Source organism: Paroedura picta, chromosome 8, assembly GCF_049243985.1.
Source record: "Paroedura picta isolate Pp20150507F chromosome 8, Ppicta_v3.0, whole genome shotgun sequence".
Classification (NCBI taxonomy): domain Eukaryota; kingdom Metazoa; phylum Chordata; class Lepidosauria; order Squamata; family Gekkonidae; genus Paroedura; species Paroedura picta.
Window position 1 is genome coordinate 21,407,189 of NC_135376.1, and position 27,947 is coordinate 21,435,135.

At 42.5% G+C, this 27,947-nt stretch overlaps 1 protein-coding gene across 7 annotated transcripts in view; it reads left to right on the forward strand.

Annotated features, from left to right (window-relative positions):
- The window catches only part of PLCH1 (phospholipase C eta 1), a 153,876-nt gene that overhangs the window by 50,132 nt on the left and 75,797 nt on the right, over positions 1–27,947 (forward strand). For 2 of the 7 annotated variants that reach the window (XM_077348628.1, XM_077348629.1), the window contains exon 1: positions 17,054–17,275. The exons of 3 other annotated variants lie outside the window; for them this stretch is intronic. In XM_077348628.1, coding sequence (XP_077204743.1) covers positions 17,194–17,275 — 82 coding nt within the window. In that variant the 5' untranslated portion in view covers positions 17,054–17,193. Of the gene's footprint in view, positions 1–17,051; positions 17,276–27,947 lie in introns of those variants that run through there. 2 more of the 7 variants (XM_077348627.1, XM_077348631.1) reach the window with 2 other exon arrangements.

Consider the following 27,947-nt stretch of genomic DNA (forward strand, 5'->3'; position numbering starts at 1 on the left):
ATGCAGCCAGTGGGGTGACCTTGGACCCAGGAGCTGTTTTGCTTCCAGACGTGAAGTAGCTGTATGCTGCGTGGTGGAAAAAGGAAGACCTGTCTCTGTTTATCGTTCACACAACCAGTATTAATCCATTGCAGAATACTCATTATTCTTGAGCTTCCCTAATGTTTAATTTCTCTCTCAGCAGGAACTGCACAAGAATTAAAAGTGGCAGTTCAAAATCCGTGTGCTTGAAAACAGATCCTGGTGAAATCAAGGGCGCTTTCTTCCAAGCAGGCTCCTTTAGGACTTAATCCCATTTCTTTTTTGCTCTTCCATTCTCTTAACAATCCTGTGAATTAGGCCAGGATGAGACCAAGTGCCACCCAGTGAGCGTCATAGAATCATAGAGTTGGAAGGGGCCATACAGGCCATCTAGTCCAACCCCCTGCTCAACGCAGGATCAGCCCAAAGCATCCTAAAGCATCCTAAATCAGAGTTGAGTAGGACTTTGTAGTTGTCACTGGTAGAATGGGAATCTCTGTTATCACAGACTGGCTTTGTTGAAATGAAGTAATTCTTACCCGAACCTTGCTTTACATGGTCCAGGATGGGGGGCTGATCTCAGCCACTTCCAGGATCAGACACAGAGCAATCAGGTTAGTTTGGTAGTCTGGTCTGAAGAACAGCCAGCCATTCAATCTCATTTCTGTCCTTTCTTGAAAAGGGATGCCTGCAAGAGGGCTCATGTACAAGGGACGTTGATTGCACTGAAAATACAGGCCAGCGCTTGAAGGAGGTGGAAATTGCCTTACTTGAATACTCAGCTTCATGGAAAGTCATCTGCAAAGCACAGTGCCCCTACAATGTTTTTAAACATAGCTACTTTCAGTGTAGATATTACGAAAACCTATAAACCACGTTCTCTACACCAACACATGCTAGTGCCAGAAAAGATTCTCCTGCACCTTGTAAAGGTGCAGGGCAAAATCTTGAACACCTACAGTTAAAAGAACCCCTACACTTTTTAAAAATGGCTTTCTGATTACAAATGCATTTTCCCCTAACTTTTTAATTTGCAAATCTTAAAAGTCCTGTGGATTTCTATACAGATCATATAGGATGAACGGTTTAACCATAGTGTCACAATGAATTCATTGAAACAGTGAATTCATCCCAGGTGACCTCAGAACCATAAATAAATGATAGCATCTAGAAAGCTATATACCAAATTGCCATGACACACATTTGTGTTTCCAAGTGTTTATTGTGTGATATGGGTGACAGGGAGATACTTGGCTACCCCAAGAAGTAATGCACCATGCGTGGTAGGCAGTTGCTTTCATCTGGCATGTCCAGGACAAAGGCAAAAGTTATGGTTGCATAGAAAAGAACACACTCAGACATTTACTTTGCAAACAACCTTCATCTTGGAGATGAGATTGGTGGCCTTTGAAACCAAGCAGTGCTTAATCTGAGCTGGGGTTCAGCAGGGTGTAGTGGGCAGTGTCAGACTAGGATCTGGGAGAGTCAGGTTCGAATCTCCACTCTGCCATCGAAGCTTGCTGGGTGACCTATAGCCTGTCATGCTCTTTCAGCCTAACCTGCCTCATAGGGTGGTGGTAAGATTCAAATGGAGATGGGGAAATGATGCAAGCCATTTTGGGTTCCCATTGGGGAGAAAAATAGGGTATAAATATAAATAAAACAAATGCATAGGACTTGCCCCCGAATTTATACCATGGGTTTGTTTCTTCGCTCTGCAATGAAGCATTTAGCAGGCATGCTATTCAATGTGAAGGTGCCTTCAGGACATCCTTTTTACATTTCAGTGCCCTTTAAAGCATGAAATAATGCCTCCCCCTCTGCCCATACAAGTGCTTTCCCCCTTGCCACTGAAAAAACAAAATGCATTCTGAAGCACACTCACATGATAAAGGGGCAAGGATTCAAGTTGGTTTGAGCCATGTATTTTTCTTTTTGGAAAGGAAACCATCTAAGTCGCCTTTCTTGTTCTAATCTAGACACAGCCCTGGTTGCTGGATGAAGTGGTAAAGAGGCTATTGGGAGAGAGAAATGGGAAAGGAGTTCAGCTGAGGTCTTTTGGTTGGCAGGGGTCTTGTACTGTCAAGCGTCCCTTGATGTAATGATTCCCCAGGCCTTTTCCCCTGTAGCCCGAAAGGAAATCGAAACAGACTTCTTGAAGGCTGTTATTAGTGCTGCTTTATGGAATGGCAGCTTTAAGAACTCACGTGTCCTTTTGATGGCACTGCTTAAGAAACGGTACGTTCAGAATTCTTACCAAACATTTTCTCTTCTGTTTTGCTCCACTTGCATGGGAGACAGGGCCTTCACGCTGTATTTGTGGATGAGAACGCCACCCATCCCTTTTACTACTGAGCCATGTGGGAGATGCTTTGAGCATTTTTTATGACACGAAGGCCTAGAAACACCCACTGCAGATATGGAACTGAGGGCTCCACGGCTCCCTCCATTTTGGTTACTATTTGAGCCTTATCCCTATACTCTTGCCCTCGCTCCACAGAATTAAGGGCAGCCCACTTGAGTCTCCCCTCATCCATTTCATCCTCACAACAACAGAAAGCATGTGGCAAGGGCAGCTCACTCGGTGAGAGAACAATACTTTATTTGGAGAGGAAAACATTTACCTCAGTGTGGGGGAAGTGTGCAGGGGGCCTGTCATACCTGGTGTTAGCAGTGGGATTATGAATCCATCTCAACTTGCAATTCATGTTCTTAATACGAACTGAAACAAGACAACACATGCTATAAGCTGCCCAAAAGTCACAAAGCAGATGGTGGTGTGGGAATCTGAACCCTGATTTCCCAGATCCTTCCACTGTCTGCAATTGATCCTGTCTGGCGGATTGTGCGTATAAAGATTTCGGTCAGGAAAAACTGAGGGACTTGAGAAAGTTCAGTCTGGAGAAGAGAGGTTAACAGTCACAGTAATTCAGTCTAGGGAGAAGAAGAGTTGTTTTTTATACCCTGATTTTCACTACTTGAAGGAGTCTCTAAGGAGCTTACAATTGCTTTCCTTTCCTGTCCCCACAACAGACACCCTGTGAGGTAACTGAGAGAACTCTGAAAGAGCTGTTCTTGCAGATCAGTTCTAACAGGACTGTGACTAGCCCAAGGTCATCTGGCTCTTCAGATTAGAGGCTGACACTCTTAAACACCACACCAAGCTGGTTCAGGGTGGTGAGCTTCACTGGCAGTCTTCAAACAGCGATGCTGGTTGGTCAGTGATGCTGCAGGCTGATGTTGCATTGCGTGGGGAGTGGACTAGATGGCCTGTATGTCCCCTTCCAACTCCATGATTCTATGATTAGGAACTTTGTTAGATCATTGTTCCTCAGCTGGTCAACAAGCCATCATAAATGTCTTCTCCTGCCAGCAGTACCTTAGCCAAAGAAGAAGAGCCATGCACAACTAATGCATTAAATGTGGGAAACGTTGTTCGTTGATGTATGCCTTCAAGGAACAGCATGGCTTGTTTTAGGCTCATATCACTGGAAGTCCATCAGGCTGAACCTCGCCCACTTTTTTGCTGGTACAAGGAGGAGAGAGGGCTGTTGTTGATCCCCATGAAAGGTATGCTAGTGATAATGAAACCTGTGTGGGCAGAAGGCCACATGGGATGCTGCTGCGGTGAACAGAGTGATCGAGCAAGGTCACCCTTCTTCTCTGCTGTGGACAGGCTGGTAGGATCCCAATCCAGATCAGGGTTCCTTGGCCTCTGTGTCACACAGCGAACATATGAGGGAAAAGAAGTTAAATTTCCTCACGGTTAAGATGGCGCTCTATTAACATGCCTGTTCAGGCTGCCATGAAATGAGAGAGTGGACCATGTTCAGAGTGCTTGGACAGAGCTGAGCAAATTGAGCACAGATATTCAATTTCCACAGATGTTTGCTTCTTCCCACCAGTTCTTTTCCCTTTGCTGCCTCCTCCATTGAGAAAGCTTTTTCTTTATTAATTTGCTGGATTTTATATGCTGCTTTTCAGCAGTTTCAGGGCGGTTGATGTTGACAGTGGACGGCTAAGCCCCCACGGAGAGGGGCAAGCCCGAAGCGCTTCCACTGACCTTTGCTGCCAGCAGAATTGATTGAGGTTGGAAAGTGGCGTCGGAGCATAGCGCTTTGAGATTTTATTTTAGCAGGCATTTGTTTTCAGCTTTGTGATAGCTCCCGGCCCTGTTGGCTGTGCCTAACGGGGCATGACCACCCTTGTTATGTAATGGGGACCTGATATGGTTTGTATGCCAACCAGCTCCTGTGGCAATGTGTTGCTGCAAAGAGGACGCCATACAGAGAATTTAAGCCTGAGGTTGGATTTGGTAGCTGGAGTTTGAGATCCTTCCAAACGTTATTCCTGTCAGGATCTGTCTGGTTGCCAGCCTACTACCATGAACACTTGGTCCCGTCATTTGCATCTTGTTCCTTGCCAGTGGGGAGCAGGCCTGGGAAACTAACTGATCGTAGCTGTTTTTATTGCTTTGTATTGCTTGCTTGTTTGTGTAGTTTAATTGCCAATTTTCTCTTAGGAGGACTGAACTGTGCGAGAGTCAGCCTTGCACGGATTATGACATCCACGCGCTTTTCCTGGGAACAGGAGGAATCCTGCCTTTTGAAAGTTGGGGGTTGGATTTCTGGGGTCATGTTTACCAGTGTAAAAAGGTAAAGGTGTCCCCTGTGCAAGCACCAGGCCATGTCTGACCCTTGGGGTGACGCCCTCTAGTGTTTTCATGGCAGACTTTATCAGTGTATTGCCTATCAAATGAGTTTCATCAAGAATAATCATGAGGTTCATATCCCTACCTCAATAAGCTGCTTTTGCTGCTAATGACAAATGTGTTCCTTGAGAAAGCCAACAGGAATCTGACAGTTCTTAGTGGCAGAGGGATGGTAACTACTTTTCCATGTTAGCTTCCCCACTACTAGCTCAGAAATCATGATAGATGTCGAATTCCTTTTGAAGTGCAGACGAATAAGAGGCTGGATTAGGGGCCATAATACTTTGTACTCCATCAGCAGTACTATTTGGGGAGGTATCAGCAGCATCCTCTACACTTGAGACTCTGTTTATGTAATAACGCTGTGAAGACAACATCCTATATTCTGCTGCATTGTACACTATATATGAACAGAACAAACTAATAATCCCTGCTCTGTCTTGCTTTAAGCCCTTGGAAAGTTATTTGGATCATGCGGAGGGGCATTTTGTGACATTTTAACCAGGCGACAGGATTAAGTCGGTTTCAAGTGATGTAGCAAAATACTGCTTTTTAATCTCTAGGAAAAGGAAATTTTTTTAGCAAATCAAGCTTGCCAGTTTTAATAGCATGTTGTACTAATGTATGTCATCAACGTTTGTTTTGTACTTGGTGATCAATTGTGTATATGTATGTGTATGTATATATGAGGAGGAGGAGGAGGAGGAGGAGGAGGAAGAGGAGGAGGAAGAGGAAGAGGAGGAGGAGGAAGAGGAGGAGGAGGAGGAGGAGGAAGAGGAAGAGGTGGTTCTTATATGCCGCTTTTCCCTACCCAAAGGAGGCTCAAAGCGGCTTACAGTCACCTTCCCTTTCCTCTCCCCACAACAGACACCCTGTGGGGTGGGTGAGGCTGAGAGATCCCTGATATCACTGCTCAGTCAGAACAGTTTTATCAGTGTCGTGGCGAGCCCAAGGTCACCCAGCTGGCTGCATGTGGGGCAGTGCACAATCGAACCTGGCATGCCAGATTAGAAGTCCGCACTCCTAACCACTACACCAAACTGGCTCTCAGTATGTGTATGTATACACACACACATTTTTGCTGTTCACTGACCGTATCAATAAACTTTGATAACGTTTTGTAGTTCTTTTCTGTGACTTCACAACACAAGAACTTGCCTTGGTCTGTCAAGGACAGTATTGTCTACTCTGACTGGCAGAAGCCCTTTGGAGTCTGAAGTCCACGGCCTTTCATATTGCCTATTTCTCGAGGTTTTTAACTGGAGATTGAACCTGAGACCTTTGGCATCCAGGTGAATGCACTTCCATTGTGCTGCAGCCCCTTGCCTGAGTCTCACACACAAGTTTTCCGTCCTTCTGTTGACTGCAGTTATATGGAAAGAAGTCCTAAAGAAAAAAAATTTCATGCCTCCTAGTGACTTCGATCAACAGACTACTTTACTCAGACGGGGAGGGGGAACTTAAAATGTTTTGTATGCTTTCTATGATTGGTTGGTGTGCTGAAGTAAGTGAACAAGTAATTTTCCTAAGAGGCAAAGGGAGCTGGAGTTCAGGAGGCTTATTTTACTGGAAGGCGCGATACCGTGTGCTTGCTTTTAGCGCTGTTTGTTTCCAAAGAAGAAGAAAGTGTTAGGCATAATATATGCTGAAATCTGCAGCACTTCCCAATATCTTGCATCACTCTGGCTGGATTTCCTGCTTACACAGGGGCTCTTGCAAAGCCCACAAAAGCTGGAAGTGGAACAGATCCGGTGTGGATTGAGTCCGTAGAGATCCCAGCACTGAACCTCTTAATTAGGCAAGTAGATATCCTCCTCCTGTATATTTATCCTTTAATGTGACTGTAGCATGAGGCAATTGGTGCCTGCTAAATGGAGAACTGCTGCAGTAGATCAAAAATCTTGAACTCTCTCGAGTGAGCTTACATAAATGATAGCAGCTGATGCAGGGAAAACCAGCATCTTTCCTTGCTGTTGGGTCTAAATCGTTGAGGGAGGCTGCAGGGGAATGCATGCAAGATGGAAAACCAAAGTCCATTTCTATGTCTGGGGTTGGCCACAATGCCCTGCAAGCATCCTCAAGCAGCAGAGCATAAAGTGCCACTTTAAAAAAGAACTTATCTGGGGACACAGCTGCAGCTGCCGGTGTGTAGGTTTACAGTCCTTGAGGCCATGCAGTCACCAGTGTGCTTTTAAAAAAAAGATACAAAGTGATTAATTTATTTTTAATTAGCAGTGCTCAGGAGAGAATCTTTGAAGTCCCCCGTTGACAGCTTAATAACCGGGTACTCCGCTTTTCTAGGTCCCTCAGGGATATTCCTCATCGGTGAAGTGTTGCAGCACATTTGCAAGATGATACACAGGGGCAAGAGAATGCCGAATTCTTTGGCTGTATATGCAGGTGAATGATTTTTCTGCATGCAGCCACAATAATACCAACGTCTTCATTATTATTATTTTTAAAAAAACACAACAAACTACCTAAACATTAAGGTTATAGAAAGGAATTTCTAAACTTGTAGTTTTTACTACAGTGGTTTCTCAGTGGAACAGGCTTCCTCAGGAGGTGGTGGGTTCTCCATCTTTGGAGATTTTTAAACAGAGGCTGGATATCAATCTGACAGAGAGGCTGATTCTGTGAAGGTTCAAGGGGATGGCAGGTTACAGTGGATGAGTGATTGGGATGTGAGTGCCCTGCATAGTGCAGGGGGTTGGACTAGATGACCCATGAGGTCCCTTCCAACTCTATGATTCTAGAAAACATGGACATGGGAGAATTTTGAAACAAGGATAGGCTCTTGTCAGAAGTAGTTGATTCTGCCGTGTATTCTTTTATATGCCCTATGTTCCTCATGGGAACCTTTTGCCTTTTAAATACATTTACCCTTTAGGGTATCCTGCCATTTTTTGCTCTTTGGTCATGTCCTATACCTGTTCCCTATTTGTTTAGTGGATGTTTGAGGGGAGGTGTGGGCTGTGTTATGTGTGTTTGAAGTCCTCCTGATACAGAGTCCTCTCTGCTTCTTATAGAAAGATGTTACATCTTTGATCCTGCACAGACTATTTCCCGCTCAGAACTGGAACTCAGGGGAGTTGGCGGGTGGAAAGAGATATAAGCACCCCAGTGCTATTGTTCTTTTGTCTTGCCAGCATACTGTTCAGGCTTTTTCGGCCCTGGCTCCTGCCTGGTGAAATGACCTCCCCAAGAAATCAGGGCCCTCATGGAACTAACACAGTTCTGTAGGGCCCGCAAAATGGAGCTCTACTGTGGGGCTTACAGTTGAGGCCAGTTGGACAAACAAACCGACGAACAATACCGGGCCTCCCTCTCTGCAGTCCCATAGCTCTTGCTGCCTCCCCCACTGAGAAGAACCATGGGAATATCACCAACAGCTGACTGATGAACTGTTTAATTCGTTTTAATGGTTTTAATGATCTTAATTGTTACTGGATTTTAATAATGCTGTAAACTGCGCCAGGACGGCAGTGTCGATAGGGGCAGATGAGAAATTTGATAATAAAATAAACAAGCTTGTGAGGTAGCTTAGGCTGAGAGAGTGGCTGGCCCCAAAGTCCCTCAGCAGAAGCTGAGTAAGGAACAAGCACTTTATGGCCTTACTAACTTCTTTACTGCTTCCTGATCCTGTGGCATGAATAGCAGCTGGATGTGCAGGTGCTAGCAGGTGTGGATTTCTTATCTACTTTCTTATCTACCAACAATAAATGGTTAGGAGTTTCCAGGGCTCCTTTCCTAAGTTTTGCAATGTCAACCAGTTAACAGAACCAACGCAATTGGTCAATGTTTGGTTTGCCTCCTTAGTGTGCGGCTTGCATAATGCTACAGTGCAGCCATTCATAGTTGGGAGGAATGGCGGTCCCTAGTAAAACAATTTATACTTTCAAGAACGAGCAGAGCAGGATTGGTTTCATGGGGGCTTTTATATCAGCTGGCCTTAGAGCTCTGTGAGTCTTTCAAGCACGTGGCTATAGGAAGGGAGCTTGGCTTTTGTAGAACCCTGCCAAGGTTCTTAGAGAAATTGGCAAATGGAAGGGGAGAAGAGGAGCCAGTAAAACATACGTGCAAATTCTTCGAAGCTTTCCATCCACCGGATGAAAGCAGTTCTCTTTGGGCGTTCAACATCATCAAGCTGCTTGAAATGTTATCTCTTGCGCTTGTTCCCTCTTGCTGGGGAAGTCCGAGGTGTAAAGGTTCCCTACTGAAAGCTGCGCCCCTTGTCCTAGCGGTGATCAAGCTGTGTAAACTCATTAGCCATGTTTGTTTAATAAATCTACACTTTGCTTGGGATAATGAAGCGGTTGAGTGCTTACAAGGAGGCTTGGCAGTCGGCCACATTCAGTGTTGAGTGCTTGTGTCTTCCACATTTGATAGGGCTTGCTGCTGATAAAAGGAGTTTGCCAAAGTCCGCAATCATAGGGTGCGATCTGCAAATTGCAGGTCTGGTCATTCACAAGAACTGCAAAGCATGTGATGGTGACCAGGGAAGTCCTACTGTTAAAATTCCACTTTGGCTACGATCTTGTCTGATTGCCTTTGGCAAGCCATCATTCCCTCTGACTTCTGCCTTCAATACATGATGATAAAGCCTTACAGGGAAGTGCAAGGAGCCTTCCGCCAGTGGAACTCTACTCTTCTCTTGGCGGAAGGCTCATTACATCATACGAAATTTCCACTTTTAGCTAAATGGAACTTTATTATTACATTTATAGTCCACCCTTCCTTGGGGGCTGAGGGCAATTACATCACTCAACCTCTTACATCGTTGAACCCAATGCTGTGGAGTGCTTTGAAAACTGCCTATAGAAGTACAGCTTTATTAGAATAACCACTATCACACTGAGGAAAGGACATCAGAGGCTGAAGGCAGTGAGGCTTGTAACAGGGCAGGCGATGGCTGTGGATTGACTAGCCATTGCTTAACAAGAGTGTGAGGTGAACTGATGTCAGCTGATGTTCTGCCAGAGTAGGAGGCTGTTTGAATGCTTTATGGATGACCGGAATGATTTGTTCATTGCATGGGCTAGTGCAGTAGTTGCACAACTACATTATGTCACCAGTGAAGAGCTTAGTAAAAATTGTACTGCAGTGCATGCAACATAGAAGCTTCAGAAGGAGGATCGTAGGGGAGACACTGTCCACAATGGTGGATGACCATTAGAACAGTAATGGTTTGAATGACCCCTGTTTGAGCTGCAATGGGATTACAGATGGTGAGCAGTGTCCTTCAACATTGGGAAAATTGTTCATTTCCCCCTGAACGCTTCAGATGATTCTAAATTGCATCACAAGTATTTTTCACATCGTGATCTTTTGTTGCTTTTCCTGCAGCTGTTCCTCTTGCTACATCTGCCATCCACTTTGTCGGAAAAAAAATGTTATATTTACTTAACAAAAGACACACTTTCCTTAGTTGTCTTGAGCTTGTTGGAGTGGGGGAAGCCGCATGGCTTGCTGCCCTGCTATTCTAGAGTGCCCATTTTTAATTGAGTCTGTTAGTTCACCGAGTGCTCAAAATTGGATCTCCAAAAGCATGATGTGTCTTGGGAATTGTCTGTTAAACCACCAAGTTCTGAGCAAGCCGCAATGTGATGAAAACTCCAGCCTGACAAATAACTTGTCAGAATTCATACTGTACTCTGTCCATGAGCAAAGATCCAGCTGCAGACTCATAGCTGACAGAAAAGAAGAACAACAGTTTGTTTTGATACCCCGCTTGTCTGTACCCTACGGATTCTCGAAGTGGTTTACAATCTCCTTCCCTTCCTCTCCCCACAACAAGCATCTTGTGAGGTAGAGTTCTGAGAAAACTGTGGCTGGCCCAAGGTTACCTAGGAGGCTGCATGTGGAAATGCTGGGGAATCAAACCCAGTTCTCCAGATTAGAGTCCACTGTTCTTAACAACTACACCACACTGGAAGGGGTTGAAGGGAGGGAGCTATCCAGCTTCCAAGCATAGAGAATTCAAGCTATTGGTTTTGCTAATGACTCTGAAATTGTTATTTGGGCTGGAACGCAGTGATGATGCTGGGAAAGCTGGACCACATCTGGTGGTAGTGGAATCAACCTCTTCTGTATGTTTTATTGCCTCCTGTCCATTCAGTTGCAAAATGATTAACATCCACTATCATAGATAGCTTAAAAAAAAAGGATTAGACAAACTCATGGAGAATAGGTCCATTAGTGGCTATTTTTAAGGCAGTATAATGGAGGTTAGCCCCGACCCGAATAGCCTAGGCTTGCCCAATTTCATCAGATCTCAAATGCTAGGCAAGGTCAGCCCTCCTTAGAATTTGGACGGAAGACCACCAACAAATACCTAAGTTATGATGCAGAGTCAGGCAATGGCAAACCATCTCTGAATGTTTCTTGCCTTGGAAAACCTTCAAGGTCATTATAAGTCACTTGTGACTTGATGATAAAAAGTAACAATGGAAGTTAATTTTCTGCGTTATGGAAAAAAATGCCTAATAGCTGCTTTTAGATATCAATAACAAAACTTGTTTGCTTGAGGTGAGAATGAGCTAGGAAGTTCCCCAGGCTTAGTGCACAGTGGAGAACTTCCTGGTTCGAAACAAGAACCTACCCACGGTTTGTTGTAATGTTTGAGTAGGGTACTGAACCAGAATTTTTGTAGCTAAATAAGGAAAAGAAGCTGGTGTGTCACTTGAATATTGAAACAAATTGTGAACCTGGCCAGTCTTCAGTTTTCCATTTGAATGCCAGCAAAGGAAGCATGTGAACCCTTCCTTATAAAGAAACTTGAGTTATGGGGAAAATATACCCTGAGTTCATGATATGGAAAATATTATTAATTTGTGTGACACTCTTTTGATATCCAGCTATCTTTAAGTTAGAAACTGCCTTGAGATATACTGAACATTTGCTTTCTTGAATCAGGCAGGTTGGCCACAAGCCTTTATCCCACCTGCCAGTTGAGCTAGCTTAATGAAAGTTGTTAAGGCATATTTTATCTGAAAATAGACTTCTCTCTTGCTGCTCCATCTGCCTTCATTAATTAAAACCACACTGGAAGAACTAACTCCAAAGCTAAGGTTCTTGCAGGTGGGACTGATATCTGAAAGTCACACTGAGACCTGACTGGCCAAGCATTCCAAAACAATATTCTACACTCAAAAGCACTTAAAATAGGAAGGTTTTTCGTATGGACTGTGGTAGTCAGAAATTACACATTTTAAAGAGGATGCTGTTCTGGATGGTTCTAGGTATGTAAATAGGCTGATGCTATGAATTTTTTAGGTTTGATGCCAATTTTGAACTTTCTAACAAGGCAGAGCCTCAGTTGAGAAGTTAGAAGTTACTTTTTTATTTGCAAAACATGACTCCTATCACTGATTAGTTTTGCTTACTACTAAAAAATACCATTGTACGCTTTGATAGATTTCTTCAAAACCTATTGTATCAAGGATCCTTTGGTGGTGGGAAATGGTGTCAAGTCATAGCCATCTTATGGTGACCCTGTAGGGCAGCATTTCTTAGCTTCTTTACCATTGAGAAACCCCTGAAACATTCTTGAGGATTTGAGAAATGCCAGAAGTGTCACAATCATGCAGAAGATGCTTGGGAAGCATAGCTGTGTACGCGCCCACTCAGGGTCCTTCCCATTCCTACCACCTCCAGGCCCATCATTGGCCATTTTGGAAGGGGTGGGCATGTGGGCGGGTCAGCATGTCCATATATGGTCATATCACCCAATAAATATTAAACACATTTTAAATATATATAACATATTAACTCCCACCCATTTGGGAAATGCTTCCAGGGCTGTCAAGAAACCCCAAGGTTTCAGGAAACCCTGCTTGAGAAAGCCTGCTGCAGGGTTTTCAAGGCAAGAGATATTCAGAGGTGGTTTGCCATTGCCTGCCTCTGTGTAGCAACCAGGTATTCCTTGGTGGTCTCCCTTCTAAGTGCTCACCAGTTCTGGCAGCGGCTAAGTTCTGACACGATCAGGCTAGCCTGGGCCATCCAGATCAGGGCAATTTCTGCATATCCTATTATATCGGGGAGCCTTTTACTAGATTAATATTGGTTTGAAGAGGATTGGGTACTGGTGAATGTTGAGAAAACCCTGTGCCCAAAAAATCTTTAAGAACTACTCTGAATACACCTTCCTAAGCATTTTCTCCCAAGGTGGTCCTTATCCTCATCGTAAACATAGTGTTCAAAGATGATTGGAACTCTTAAAACAAACCCTTGAAAGAAAATGGAAGGATCTGTGGCTCAGTGTCCGGGTATGAGCTTTACAAGCAGAAGGTCCCGCGTGAAAACTGCAGGGAAAAATCTATGAACTTAGAATAAGAGATAAAACATCTCTCTTTCACAAACATCGCTGTTTGCTCATACCGTTTGGAAGAAGCATTGTACTTTGGACACATGAAAAGGCAAGAGTCACTGGAAAAGACAATAATACTAGGAAAAGTTAAAGACAGCAGGACAAGAGGAAGAATCAAGATAAGATGGATTGACTCCATCAAGGAAGCCACAGCCCTCAGTTTGCAACTCAGTTTCAGATGGAAAACTGAAGACGTCATTAATTTGTAGGGTTGCCATATGTCAGAAGTGACTTAACAATACTTATCCCACATGCGCACACACACATGTGCACACACACAAAATAAACAAGCTTAGAAAGGAGTAACTCTGCTTAGAGTTGCCCTGTTAGTAAAGTGTAACCCAGGCTGTAGTAACGTGATGCACAGAGAACACAAGTGGTAGAATAACTGAGGCGTTGTTAACAAAAAACAGATGCAAACTAAAAGAAAGCCCCGTGCCCCTGCTTTCAGAAGCAAGACTCCATCTGGGAACATTGGTAAGGTCTTTTAAGTTTTGTTACATAATAGGTCAGAAGCTTGGGGGAAAGAAATCAACCAGCCATTTCACGATAGGAGTGATAAGCGGAATTATACTCTAGACATTAGTGCTGCCTGAAAGGGATTTGGATCAAGTGCCCTCTTAACAGGCAAAAGAAGCAAACAAGGTTTGCTGTGGAAAGCTGGGAGTGCAAGTCACATTTTGTTCCTGGAGAAGAAATTGCTGCAAGGGATTATGCCCTTGAGAATCTTCACAAAGTTTGTGCTCTTAATCCTATGCAAATTGTGACCTGCCAAGTTGAATGCAGCACACCAGCCACATTTTAAGTGTTTGGCAAGCCCTTCTGCTTTGCCTTTCCAAGTGGGTGACAAGACCAGATTGTGAAACCTCCTGGCAAACTGTGACACCTGCCTAAATGGCGTCTGCTTGGGTTGGCGAGTCTCAAGGTGGCCAGACTTGTTAGGGAGCAAATATACCCATCAAATGATAATGTTGTTAAAAGCCTCAATTCAGAAACCCACACCTAAATGTTGCACAGCATGAAGCTCTCCTCCATTAGTTTAACAGGCAGCGCAGAGGACCAATCAGCTGCTTTCTCTGGTGTCAAAGAATACCTTTTGCAAAAATAGGTGAGATTTTTCACACATCCCCATTGAAAGGGGATTTGTCGTGGGCTGAGCTCATGAGTTGCAGATCTATTGGCCAGAACTAGATCCCTGTGCTTCATCAGTAACATTTAAGTATATGTATCATGTGATGCAGGGGAGTCTCACACAGAAAGTAAGCATATTCATTTGACTGTCCTCCAGGGATCTGTGCCCATTGGATTACGTTATCTGATTACCGATGCGCTGGCATTCTTTATGGCATTTAAAAAAAAAATTTGTGCCTCCAGCCTTCATCTGTGTTGTTAATGCCATTTTTAGGTATTTAATTTAGGAGTACAGCTTATCTCCCGTTTTTATAATTACACTTGCATTGTCGTGTAGTACTTTTTATGACTATCTAATCTTCAATCGGATGATTGTAACAATTTCATAAAAGCCCGTCATTGTAAAACCTTCCTTTCCCCCTTTTGGATTGTAATTTTGGAGGCTTTTGTTGGTTTAATCACACAAACACACACAAAAAACAGGCCTTTAATGGGGAACATTTTCTAACCAGCTTGTAAAATCAGATTTTATTTTGGATTGTAATTATGCCAGAAATAATTGTACAGGTTTTGTTACATCCTTGTGTCTGGTCATATGAGAGAAGAACTCATAAAGCTGCCAAGCAGATGCCGGTCTTGTTTCTCTCTTCCTTCTTGAGAGAGATGTTCTTAGTGCAAACCACAGTCCCTGATGGATCAAAGGTTTATACAAGTAGACACTACGATTATTATTGTGTTCCTTTACATTATCCAAAAGTTGAGCATCCTAAACTGAAAGACTGCCAGTACTGCAGATTTAAACAATGGGAGTGACTATTGTTCTTACATGGCATGTACCAGATGTTGATCACCAGATAGAAGCTCAGAGGGGTTGCTTTAGCTCTCCACCTGCCACTCCAAATACCAGCTTTCCTCATCCTTTGGCTATTGTTGCCCAGATACTACAAGGGGAATGGATAGTTTTCTCTCTACTCCATTCTATCCGAGGGGATTCTGAGGGTGCCCAGTGATTTCTGGTGGCCCTTTTGAGCCTTCAATCATGTCTGCAATTCAGAGATAATGGCTGCTGCCTTTGGGGCAGTAGGGTTTCTCCTCCATACTTCCTTATATAGAGAGCCTAGGCCATACCTTCCTTCCCCTCCAGGCTTCCATAGCCAGCATGGCTAGTTGCTGATGGTTCTAGACTGCCTGTCCTCAGCTTCAATCACCTGTCCTCTTTCCCCCACAGTGACTCATCTCTTCTCAGAGGTTTAGCATGGTGAGCTTGAAAGGGGGGAAGGTCTCCACTGGCCAGGTGAAGGATTAATAACCTGTTAGTCTTTGGTGGGAATAGGTGGGGGGAGTTGGCTTAGGTTCAGAGTCCCAAGACTTTAGCCAAATGCCATTTGTTAACCGAGCCTTCCTGAGTTGTTGTAAGGATGAAATCAGATAACCTTTTTGTCCACTGCCCTGAGGCATGAGATATAAGGGCAGTAAAAAACTTAAAACCACCCACATTCCCCCAACCTGTATTTAATCAGGCACTTAAAAGTGGTTTGGACTGTCCATAGTGGATGAAAAAATAGCTGAAAGCATGCAGCATAATTCTGATGAAGTTAACCCTAGCTGCCATGTTTGAGTTACTTTAGAGCTCTACGGAATCAGAAAATCCTGCTGAAAGAAAGTGCTGGGTTCCTTTCCTTCCCATGTCTCCTTAACATATGTTAACTCTCACTTTTCCCCCATCAAATGCTCATCTGCATTTATATATGAGAGTGGGAAATGTCTCTTTTCCCTGCCTCCCCCCCCCCCCAGTTCAGCTGTGCCTGTGAGTCTCAAGAAATCTCTTGGCATGAACAGGCATAGAATAACGGAATTCTTAGATTGCACAGATACATATTTTATTTATTTATTTGATTAGATTAGGTATTTATATCGCACATTTGCACTCACACGTGGAAGGAAAAAAATAAAGCCACCATAGTTTATGCATATTCCAGTTAGTGTGCAGTCCCCGTCCCCCCTGCCAGTTCATTGTTTTTAGTGGGACACCTTCATTTGTCTAAGGAAGGCATGGCTGCTACACAGCTCATGTTAATGGCTTTCCACTGTAAATATCTTACGTCGCTCAATGGCCTTTACATAGCTTTGGAAGTAAGAAGGAGGCCAGCCCTCTATATGCTTTTGAGTACTTGTCCTTCTTTGGTGTTGAAATTGACTAGTAATAATTTTGGCCAGCCCATTCAGTTTTAGAAAAAGGCTAGCCAAGGTATTTTCTGGCTGCTCTGGCCTACAATTGATCAATTGGATTGTTCAGGTCTCAGGGACTGAACCTGGAAACTTGAAAACAAATATTTACTGATTGCTTTGTCTTTAGAAGTCACAATCATCTTAATTCTATGCATTTTTATGCCATAAAAATACATTCACGCTGAGAAGTGAGAAATGCACATTCTGGTGAACGTGAATTTTGGCCGGTTTCTTCCCCTGTTTTTAGGGACACGCTACCAAACCCCCATGACTTATTTGCTACCGGCCTAGGATGATCCCCTTGCACACTTAATAAATTGCAAGTGTGCCTATTTTTAAACACTGCAGGCCATGCATTATTCAAAGGAAGGCATAAACTGCTTAGAAACAGGGCTTACACTGGAAATGGCTGCAGAGGGGTCAGTGTCACAGTCACGTTATACTGAGTGTCCATCCCAACACAGTGGGGGGGGGGGGGCGTGTTAAAGTCCTGATTGTACACAAGGATAGATGACAGATGAGAGGTGGTACTGGCTGCTGCAGCTGTATGGATTAGAATGCTTTTTGAACGGAAGATCCACATGTGGCTACTACTCAGCCTTGCAGCTTAGAGGTCCCAGTCCGGCAGCTTTGATTTACTCAGCTCCGCGAAGCACCGCTTGTCAGATGGAAGGATAAATGTTGCCTGCCTGCCGTAAAGCTTCCGAGCAACATCTGGACTTCTCATGCTCCAATGGCTTCCGTCCTGGCATCAAAGGTGTACCATGTGATGGGAAGTGTAGCGACTTCACAAGGATGCCACCTCGCCCAGATGGGTTGGTATCCGTCTTAGAGATCTGGACCCAAAGTCTTTTCTTTTACCGGGGAGACGGAAGATGGGAACCCTGTTGGGAACGAAGGCTGTAGCTGGGATGCGAGCCAGTTATATGGGAAATTTTGCTGGACATTTGATCTGTTTTGTGTTAAGAGATTATTTGAAAGCGGCTGAGTGATACTTCTTGGTTAATGCAGGCGTGGCCATCAAATGGATGTCATTTTACAATAGCAAATATTAATTATGTTTTTATAACAGATGCTTCAGCACCTTTCATCTTTAAATGGCAGGATTCTCGTTTCATTTCAGCTGTCATTCAAAGTAGCTTTTCTGATGGCAGCTTGGTAGTATGTATGTTTACTAGGAGGAAATGTGTTGCGCTTAGTTCACTGGGGCTTATTCTGAGGTAAATAATACAGAGCTGTTTGGTGAATCCTGCTCCATGTTTATTTGGACGTAAACTCCTTTGAGTGGAAGGAGGCTTACTCCATGGAGTGCACATGAGTTCAACTCCATTTGTTTTGTTCGTTGTTGAGCCTTTGTTGTTAAGGCAAGGGTTGCGTGTCCACAGAAGAGGACAGTATTCAATTATGATTGTTTGGTTTTGTGAAAGTATCATGGGATGTTCTGTGCTTGGGCCATTGCTGATAACACACTTCAAGAGTGGAGGTGAATATATATATGAAGGGAACTGACTTTATATTACCTAAGACAAAAATAGAATATATTCTTATAATAGATTATACTCTCATATGTATCAACAATTACTCTGCTAAGAAAGATGGTAATAACTTCTAGATCAGGATCAATATGTGATGGGAACTGAATATGTATGCTAATATGTATGCTAAAAGAGGATGGCAAACTATACTTCATATGTATCAACAAGACAGCAGCAGTAACTCTTAGGTCAGGGCCAATATATGAAGGGGACTGACTTTATATCACCTAAGATAATAACAGAATATATTCTTATAACAGATTATACTCTCATATGTATTAACAATTATTTCGCTAAGAAAGATGGTAAAAACTTCTAGATTAGGATTAATATGTGATGGGAACTGAATATGTATGTTAAAAGAGGATGGCAAACCATATCAGCTGGTCGCTTTTTCGCTTTCACTTTTTTGTAAATGCTTTATATAATAATAATAAATAATAAAATTATTTTAAAAAAAGAGGTGAACAGGGCGGTCGCAGACTTTTCAAAAGGTGAAAGATTTGCTTATCTTTAACCCACAAATATCCATAGGCACAGCAGGGATATAGATTATAGTCTTGTGTTGCTTGTTCAGCCTAAGTGAAAAGTGTCATCTTTAGTTCAGAGTTTTGGTCCTCAGCCATTTTTTGCTATTAACTGAATGAAGCATAATTCTGTTTTTTGAGTGGCGGGGGATGGATGGAAGTGAGGGATCAAGAGAAATACTCATAAGCTATGTGCATGTGTGAAGCAGAGGGTGGGATTATAGTACATTGACAGTGTTAGTGAGCTATTGTTTAGTGTGTAGCTGTTTCCAGTATGATGGTTGGGATTCTTTTATGCAAAGTAGTCTTGTCTCTGCGTTCACACACAAACTGTGCTGCAAAACCATTTATTTTTATAGGTACACGTATGTGACTTTTAGACTGCATGTCTTGCTTTCCTTCTGTTTTAATTTTATAGGAATGATTTTAATATCATCTTGCAGACTCAGACTAGTAGCTTTTATCTGTCTTTTAGGGTTGTATGTTTGCTTAGGCCAAAACATGTCAAAAGTGTGCACACATACTATTAAGCCCTCTCAGCCACCTAAAGCTTTTGACCAGGTAATGGGAGGCAAGCTTTTGGACTAGTTGTTTGTCATTAGGCTTAGCTGACCAGCTCAAATATAAAAAAAACACAATTAACAGGCCTGGGATATTAGTGATCTCTTTAGCCCTAAAAACCTTTTTGTATTTCTCCCTAGTTATATGTTTACTTTTGAATTTGGGTTTGTAAAGAGGCTGTGCTCTCAGACAGCTGTTCTCCTGTTCCCTTATCCTTTGAATATCATTGCTTTGGGTGCACATATGCAAAATAACTTTTGAAATTTTGGTAGGTTATACCTGTATTGTTGAGGGCATTGGGTATAAAAGGGTGGATTTGGCCAGCCTTTCAGTTCATGCATATTGATAGAGGATGTTCTAGTTCAAATTAATGTTTTTTTTTATCCTGTAGTTACTTCAAGCTGATCAATATAGAAAATTGTGTGATTATGTGAAAATGAGAGATTATTTGATCTAAGAACCTGGAGCCTTGAACTATCAGAAGTTCAATACAAATTGTCATGGTTCAAATTCTCCCATGTGCTATGCTGTGCTGTATTTAGGGAAGAACCTGAACTTGGTGAAATTGTCCTTTCCATGTAACATTGAAAGGTGTAGGAAGGAACCTTGCTGGGCAACCCGACAACTGTCCAAAACAACTAGAGCAGAATCCAATTCTTTAGAGTGCATTTGACCTTTACCTCATCACTCACTCCATCACAGCCATTGTTTGGAACAAAACTTGGTTGCAAGAGACAGGACTGAGCCTTTCAAAAGTGTATGCAGACAAAGGAGGAAAATGATATTTTGCGAATTGTTTTTCTGTTGGAGGCCACAGAGCTATCTGGAAATGTGGCTCACTATGGAATCCAAACATGGCTCTAAAAAGAACATTAAATCTTTGAGTTGAGGTATAGTGGAGATATAGGTGGCGTAGCAGATTGTGGAGGGAATAGCAGGCAAGGACTAAGGGGAAATGAAAGAAGTGAACAATTGCCAGCAACCCAAGTGTGATGCATGCAGAGATAGATGTCAGCACACTCAAACAATAATTTACTTGTCATCTCATCTATCTCACTAATAAAGGACTAACAGCAACCTGTGTTTGGGACGGAGACATTTTTTTATTAACATGGGAATTATTTGTAATCTTGTACTGTATGTTTTCAAAAAAGAGCCTCTTGTGGCGCAGAGTGGTAAGGCAGCGATATGCTGTCTGAATCTGTCTGCCCATGAGGTTGGGAGTTCAATCCCAGCAGCCGGCTCAAGGTTGACTCAGCCTTCCATCCTTCCGAGGTCGGTAAAATGAGTACCCAGCTTGCTGGGGGGTAAACAGTGATGACTGGGGAAGGCACTGGCAAACCACCCCGTATTGAGTCTGCCAAGAAAACGCTAGAGGGCGTCACCCCAAGGGTCAGACATGACTCGGTGCTTGCACAGGGGATACCTTTACCTTTACCTTTACTGTATGTTTTCAGTTACATCAGTGGGTTTAACAATCCTTAATTTTTGTTGTGCTTTTAGGCCATGTTCATTGATAAAACTTTTCTCATTAGACATTTTGTCATCCTTTACAGCCAGCATCTTCAGTAATCAGGGTGTTGGACAGGACTTTAAAAGCGATGCCCCAAGGGCTGAGATAACTGGAAGTGAAGGGTTAATTCTTCTTTGAGACAGACAGCTTGAGTGACAGGCTGTTCTAAGCACTCTGATTGGCCAGCTAAAGCAATGAGAGAGGTGATATTAGAGCCGGGTGCTGGAGAGAAGTTAATCTGATTCAGATTCTGACAGAACCTGTATTGAAATAAGAGCTTACAGTCCCTTAGCTCTATACTGTCTAATCTGAGGATTTTAGTCAGCGGAAACATTCTTGAATAGTAGTCCAGATTCAGCATAGTTCAACACAGTTGGGAGAACTGGGATTGATATTTGGCGAAGGTACTTGAGCAGCATTGTGATATTCCCAATTCAAGCCAAAGGAAGTGGGGAGAAATGTTCAAGGGAGAGAAGAAAAACTATGCCCATTTAAAAGGGGGAAATTGGTTGAGGATTTCCTTGGAGTGGTGTGGAAAGAAACTTGAATCAGATACCTCAGAAATTAGAGGGAAGCTGGTGATTTTTAGGAAGGAAAATTGGGGTACTAATAGAGGGTACCTGCCTTCTAGGAAACCAAGGGAGTTCAGAAGAACTCAAAAGACCAAAGAAAATACAGATGTGTTTTGATAAATACAGAAATAAAAGCCTTTTAGTGGAAAGAACTCTGAAACAAAGAAAGAAGCTACTAAACCTCTCTAAAGCCTGTAATTCAGATTCTACAAACTATACAACCATTTCTTATATCAAAGCTTTATCTGCTCATTCAGCTACCATTTCCCTCTATGTAAAATAAAATATTTTGTTCATTGAATATTAACATCATGCCATTCTGAAAAGGTTTTTTAAATAAAGAGGGCTCTTACACCTTCATATACGTTCCAGGGCTGAGTTAAAGCCAATTTCTTCATTGACAGAGTGGGACAGTGTGGGGAGGTGTAAAGGACACCTGTCATTTGGAAGAATTATCTGTATAAAAAATATACCCCAAAAACCCATATCGATATTTTCCAGGTATATTTGGGTATAGTTCAGCTTTACAAACTGAAAAATATCCCAGGAGAATCATAGTTATATTCAGGAATTACCAATAGATTTTTTAAAAACAGTGGATTACCAGTAGATCTGAAAACAGATTGCTCCTGTCTCTCAGCTGTTTGTCTGGCTTGTACTTCAGTCCATTTAAAGTTTAAAAGGACAGCAGAAGTCAGCCTGAGGATCAGCTGTGGTGGTGGGAGTTCTGACTCTTCCCGCTAGCTCAGCTTGGAGCTGGCTTCTTGTGCAGCCTGGTTTAAACTGGGCTGCTGGAGAAGCCAGCCCCAGAAGCTGCTGTGCCTCAGGGAGAAATCTCCTAGATGTAGCACAGCAGATCCTGGGGTCAGCTTCTCTTGTAGCACTGCTCTGCAGGAGAAGCCAATCCAGCCAGATTTTAACATGGTGGAGAAAGACCACCCCCCCCCCCAGCATGCAGATCCTTTTTTCTGGGTTAAATAGATTTTGCTGTGCTTACAAGAGTTTTGGTTACAGATCTCTTCTCAGCGGGATGATGGTTTGAACTGGTAGTTAAATATGTATTTGTTTGAGTACACTTATGAGAGGCTGTAAGTCCAAGATGTCCTGACACTTTCTGCATAAGCACATCCAGAAATGGTAACTTTCCTTTGTTTGCCATAATAAAATAGATATTTTTATGTAGGCTGTTTTAGTGCTGCAGAAATGCTTCTAAATTTTCAGTTCCATGTAGCCAGATAGCAAACATATCATCAGCAGATCTGAACCGATATGTAGGTTTTTAAGTTTGCACTCTCCAACATTTTACATTTGAAATTCTCATGCAGTTAACTATTTCAGAGCTAAGTGGTCTGCCCATTGCCTTGTTGTCTTTCTTTTAGTAAAACACATTATTCCACAAAAATAATTTGATGTCAAACAATGAGTAAATAAAAATTTAAGTCCAGTGCCACCTTTAAGACCAACAAAGTTTTATTCAAGGTAAAAGCTTTTGGGTGCATACAAGCTTATACCTTGAATAAAACTTTTGTCGGTCTTAAAGGTACCACTGGATTCAGACCAACATGGCTACCCACCTGAATGTATCTTCAATCATGAAATGATTGAACTTCATCTTTGTAGGAGGAGTGTCTGAAGTGTATCTTTTTCTGAGATGTTGGTTAAAAATGACTCTGCATCAGAACTAATCAATATATCTGAATCATTCATACTAATAGTCTTGAGAATCTCAACAAAATGTTTTGCATTCTTAATGTAATTGGGTTGTTGTGGGTTTTCCAGGCTGTGTCTTAATGTGATGGGTATTTTCTACCAATGGAGTAAGTAATGTAGCCAGATGTTAAGCTAGTTTATATGTAGGAGAGCTTACCAGCTTTCTTATGCTGGCTTTTTGTTGATCTCTTGTTTTAAATTTTGACATAGTTTGGCCATCTATTCCACTTCATATTTCTGGTAAGGGCTTGGAGGAAAAGCATGGTCTCATGGTTTAAATGCCACTCAGCACTTAACACCCACTCAGGGCGGCTGTCCCGCCCCTGCGTGCCTCTTCCTCCAACCGGCTTGCCTGTCTGTCAAGTGGCCAGCCAGTCACCTTCCGTTCTCCACCCCTAACCACCACCTCCTCCTTCCCTCTGAGGCTCAGAGGCTGCAGATCCCTGTCGCATGAGAGTTGCCCCTGCCAGTGAGTTCTCTGCCCGAGAGCCCCTAGATGACCGAGCCACCTGGTTGTGGCTACAGACATGCCACCCCAACAGCTGCCTGAAGCCTTTCCAGGTCCTGGGGGGGAGTGGGAGGCCATCTGGAGAACAGTTGCCTGCCACATTCTCAGGTCCTGAGAAGAGGGGGAGGCTGTCTGCAGAGTTCTTCCCCCCCACCAAACCAATCTAGTGCCTGTTGTATTCCTGAATGCAGCAGGCTTGGCCCCTAGTTTAATTATAAAACATTGTGGGCCTCTTCTTTAAAATAAAGAATTGAAAAGATGTGTGATGTGACTGTTGCTTAGTGACCCAGTTCATGGTTCTCTGCCATAAGACAAGGCAAAATTGATTGTTTTGAATGAAGGGCCACTTAATTCAAAATGTTTGGCCTTATGAAATCTTATGGATTGAAGTTGTCTATTGCAGCTGGCAAGCACTTTCTGTATGATATATTCATCATTGATCTTTTATGCAGTCCCACATAGGGATTGTGTGTGAGTAGGCCTGCCATTTAAGAGATTCTTACACCTAAAAGCCTTCAGGGGGCACTGTGAATTGGAGCCAGAAATTTGCTCCCACATCAGCATCCCCATTCTCAATTCCATTTTTGTTGCTGAAGAAGAGTATCTTCTGTGCAGGTATGCATGCCCTTCCCCCTGCCCTGCTGCCTGCTCTGGTTTCAGCAGTGCTAGAGGTCCTGAAGGTGGGGGCACTGCTGTGTGGTAGCACATGGTCCCCAGGCAGAATCAAATTTCTAGTTCTGGCACAGAACAAGATAGGCTTTTAGTTGTAAGAACCTGTCCAGTGGCAGACCTCCTCATGTGGGTCTTTAGAGAAGATACTTGATGAATAGTAGTTACTGGTAAGTGCACCTTTGCTTTACAAATTCAAGTACATGACAAAAAGTCACTCTACAGAAATTCAGTTTGCTATTTAGGATATTAAAGCAATACCTCAGTGTTGCTGTCTTAATGTTGATGGAAGCCAGACTGTTTAACCTATATGTGTATATTTTGAGAATTAATATGCAATGTTGACAGGAATGGAAGTGAATTGGAAACATATGAAATCATAAATGAAAACCATACTATGTCAAAATATAACATTTGAATTATATTTCTGACTTCTGGTATCAGTACCTGTACTTTAAGGGGTTAACATGGCTACCCACAATTCTCAGACATCAAAATGGGCCTAATAGTTTTACAGTCTTGTTATGTAGATTTAATTTCAGCTGCACGCTTATCCCTTGTACATCTGGAAAGCCACTGGGGTATGCCCAGTTTGCTGGGAAAAATCATAATGCACCTCTCATGCAGAAACAGTGGTCAGAATGCAAGCACAGTCCATCTGTACCTGGAACACATCCAGGAATTTGTTTCATATAGTCGATTTTGCTCTTGAGTAGGGCAAAGATTTACCCATCTGTGTCTGAAGCTCAGCTTCCCTATGTACTGATGACTTCCCCTTCTTTGTTTAATCCTTCCAGCAACACTGTGAATTAGGTTAAGTTGAGAAAAAGTGACTATTCCAAGATCATACCAACAACCTCCATGATAGGATGGGTGATACGAACCCGTCTCCTGTACCCTCGTCTGAATCGCTAACCACTTCAACTACACCCCTGCTCTCCTTCCTGCAGCCCTCCAACGGCAGCCATAGAACATATGGCAGCAGTTTGTGCCCACCTGCCTAATCCCTATCAGCTAAGAAGGGCTTTGAGATTCTGAGCAAGGGGACAGAAGGGCAGTAGGATAGCTCTTGGCAAAAGTTCAATACCGTACAAATTGAGTGCCATAGGTTGGCTGCCATCTGAATGTGCTAGGCAAGTAAGGATGAGCATTAGAGAGCTATAGGAGAACTTAATGGTGCCCTTTGTCCTGTTTCACTTGTGAATGAAAAATCCAGTTGGCATATGTCACACTAGGCTATTACCTCCCAGCTGTGATCCATTGGAACCCATGCCTGTGATCATATGGCGTGAGGTGCTGAAGAATTGACAGCAATACAGAGGCTACTCACTCTGCTTTTTCTCTGTTGTTATGACTGGGAGGGGACCAGAATGCAATATATAAGCGTGTTTGTATACCCATATGCAGAGATGTGCAGATTGCTACATATCCCATTATCAGTCAGTCAACCACACTGCTTCCATTTATCCCCTCCTTTCCACATGCATTATTGTGCCTTTAGCTTTTGCTTCAGTTCTTTTGCCTCCCCCCCCCCTCGTTCTTTTGAAACCACTTTTATCCCAGTCTTTTTCTGGAATCTGTTTCTGAGTTACCCTTTTTCTCATGTGTAATGTTTATGATGGTTATCTTGCCCCCCCTCCCCATCCAGCCTGCCACCTCTCCTGTACTGAAGAGGAGTGTCTTTTTAAAAAATTGGTATCGATATTTTAGCGCTTAAAAATTTTCCCAAGCCATTAATATATCAACGTAAGCATGCCCAAGACTAAAAAGTAAGGGATGCAGTGATGCCCCCTGATGATGCTTGCATGCTCTCTTGGAAATGATTGGCAGAGAGTTATTATGTGGCTGTGTGTGGATGCTGTGACACAGTTTACTAATGTAAGAAGATTAACTTTTGCTTATATATTCCTACTGTTATGATGTTCAGTTCTTAGTCTGACCAAGAGTGCTTGCACTCGAAAGCTCACACCTTGAATAAATCTTTGTTGGTCTTAAAGGTGCTACTGGACTCTTTTTATTGAAAATCCTGATTATTTAAGGCATGTGTGGAAGAAAATAAACTGTTCCAGAACTGTGAAAACACAGAGGAAGAACAGATATGTGGAAAGACCTTGTCCAAACTGATTTCAGTACTGAATTGTGAAACCATATTTAACAATTATCTTCCAAAAGAAAACAGGAAACATAATTAGATTTGGATTCAAGATTTATGCTGCTGTGCTCAGGAGTACCTGGGTACCCTGCTGGGTTTTGGACTATTTCCTTTGAGCACCAGAATACAGTACTGTCTCATTCATTTTCAGTATAGCATGGAAGAAGGGAGAGATCTCGTGAATGCAGAGTACCAGTAATATATCTTTTTGGATCCAGGCAGAAAACGTATCACTGCCTACTGGAGAATTATTGTGCATAAAATTAAACTTTGATATCAGTGGGAGAGAGCTTATAACTTCAATTTTGCTGTTGACTGGTCTGTAAACTGGAAATGTGATCATGACAATGCAGATTTTGCCCTGTTAGAAAGAAGTTTTGGATTGCTATACTTAGAGAAACAAACTATATAAGAAGTACACATTTTCAATTGATCCAGGATTTTTATTACTGGATTTTGTGGCCAAAAGGTGTTCAGAAAGTACTCTAAGGAACTGTTCTTGTTTTTACGATTGTAGCACAAAATTGGACTGCAGCACAAAATGACTGCAGCACAAATTTATATATTTAATCTTGTATAATTAAAATCTGGGAAATTGTGAGATTATCCAAGTTAACTGAATTTGTTAAAATGAGAGATGAAAGGGCTAATCAAGTCTATTTTCCCAAGAGCCTGGAAGTCCTTTTTTATTTTGGGGGTATGAAATTTCATTTAAATTCTGATATAATAATTGTGCAAGTTTCTTATAGGTAATGAAGTGTCCAGCCTGTAAGATATTTTAGAACTCCTGGGTGAGAAGGCACTAGTGATTTAAGACTGCATTTATTAATTTGGTTTAAAGAATAAATTATCTGTTTAATAATTCTGACTGTTATTAGGGCTGGTTGTTTTGGGTTCGGAAATATCTGGAGATTTTTGGGGTTCAACCTGGGGAGGGACCTCCCCAGTGCAAACAGTGCAAACAAGTCCAGGAGCAGAATGCATTGATGGATTTCTGGGAGGGAGGAAGCAGGGGCCCTGCAGATGTTGTTGGTTATGCCTGGCCTCAACCAGATGCCTGGCGGAAGATCTTCCTTTTGCCTAATCCATCCTCCAAAGCACATATTTTCTCCAGGGAAACCGATCTATTTTGTGTGGCAGTCAGTTGTAATAGGAGATCTCCTGGTGTTTGGCAGCCCTGACCACTATGGATGTTTAGAGTTTGTGATTGTTTAAATTTTGTGGCTAGAAATACATGCATGACTTTCAGTACTAAACAAAAACAATTTGCAGCAATAAAAATTCAATAAAACCAAGATCAAATCAACAAAAAATAATACAGCAGCATAAAAAAATGCTATGTTAAATGGCATCAAAATAGCTCTAGTGAATGTTTCTGACAGCTTCAATAGGCAATGAAGAGGCACAAAAATTCACATCAAGGTTATCTCAGGACTTAAGAAGCAAAAGGCACAATGTATAAAACCAGTCAACTGGCTAGCCTGGGCAAATGGCCAAGTTTTTGTTATTGAGTATTTGATGTTAATGAAAAAATGTAATAAGATATTGTGTTGCATTGCTATTTTTAGATGCTATTTTTTACACATTAGTGTTAAAAACTGCCTGCTTTCCCCAATGATTAAAAAAGATGGTTTAGAATATCTCTAGTTTCTGGACTTCAGAAGCTCTGTAAAGTTTTGAATTTACAGTTATGAAATCTAGTCCTTGGGCATCTGATACAGGCCCCATCAAGAATATACT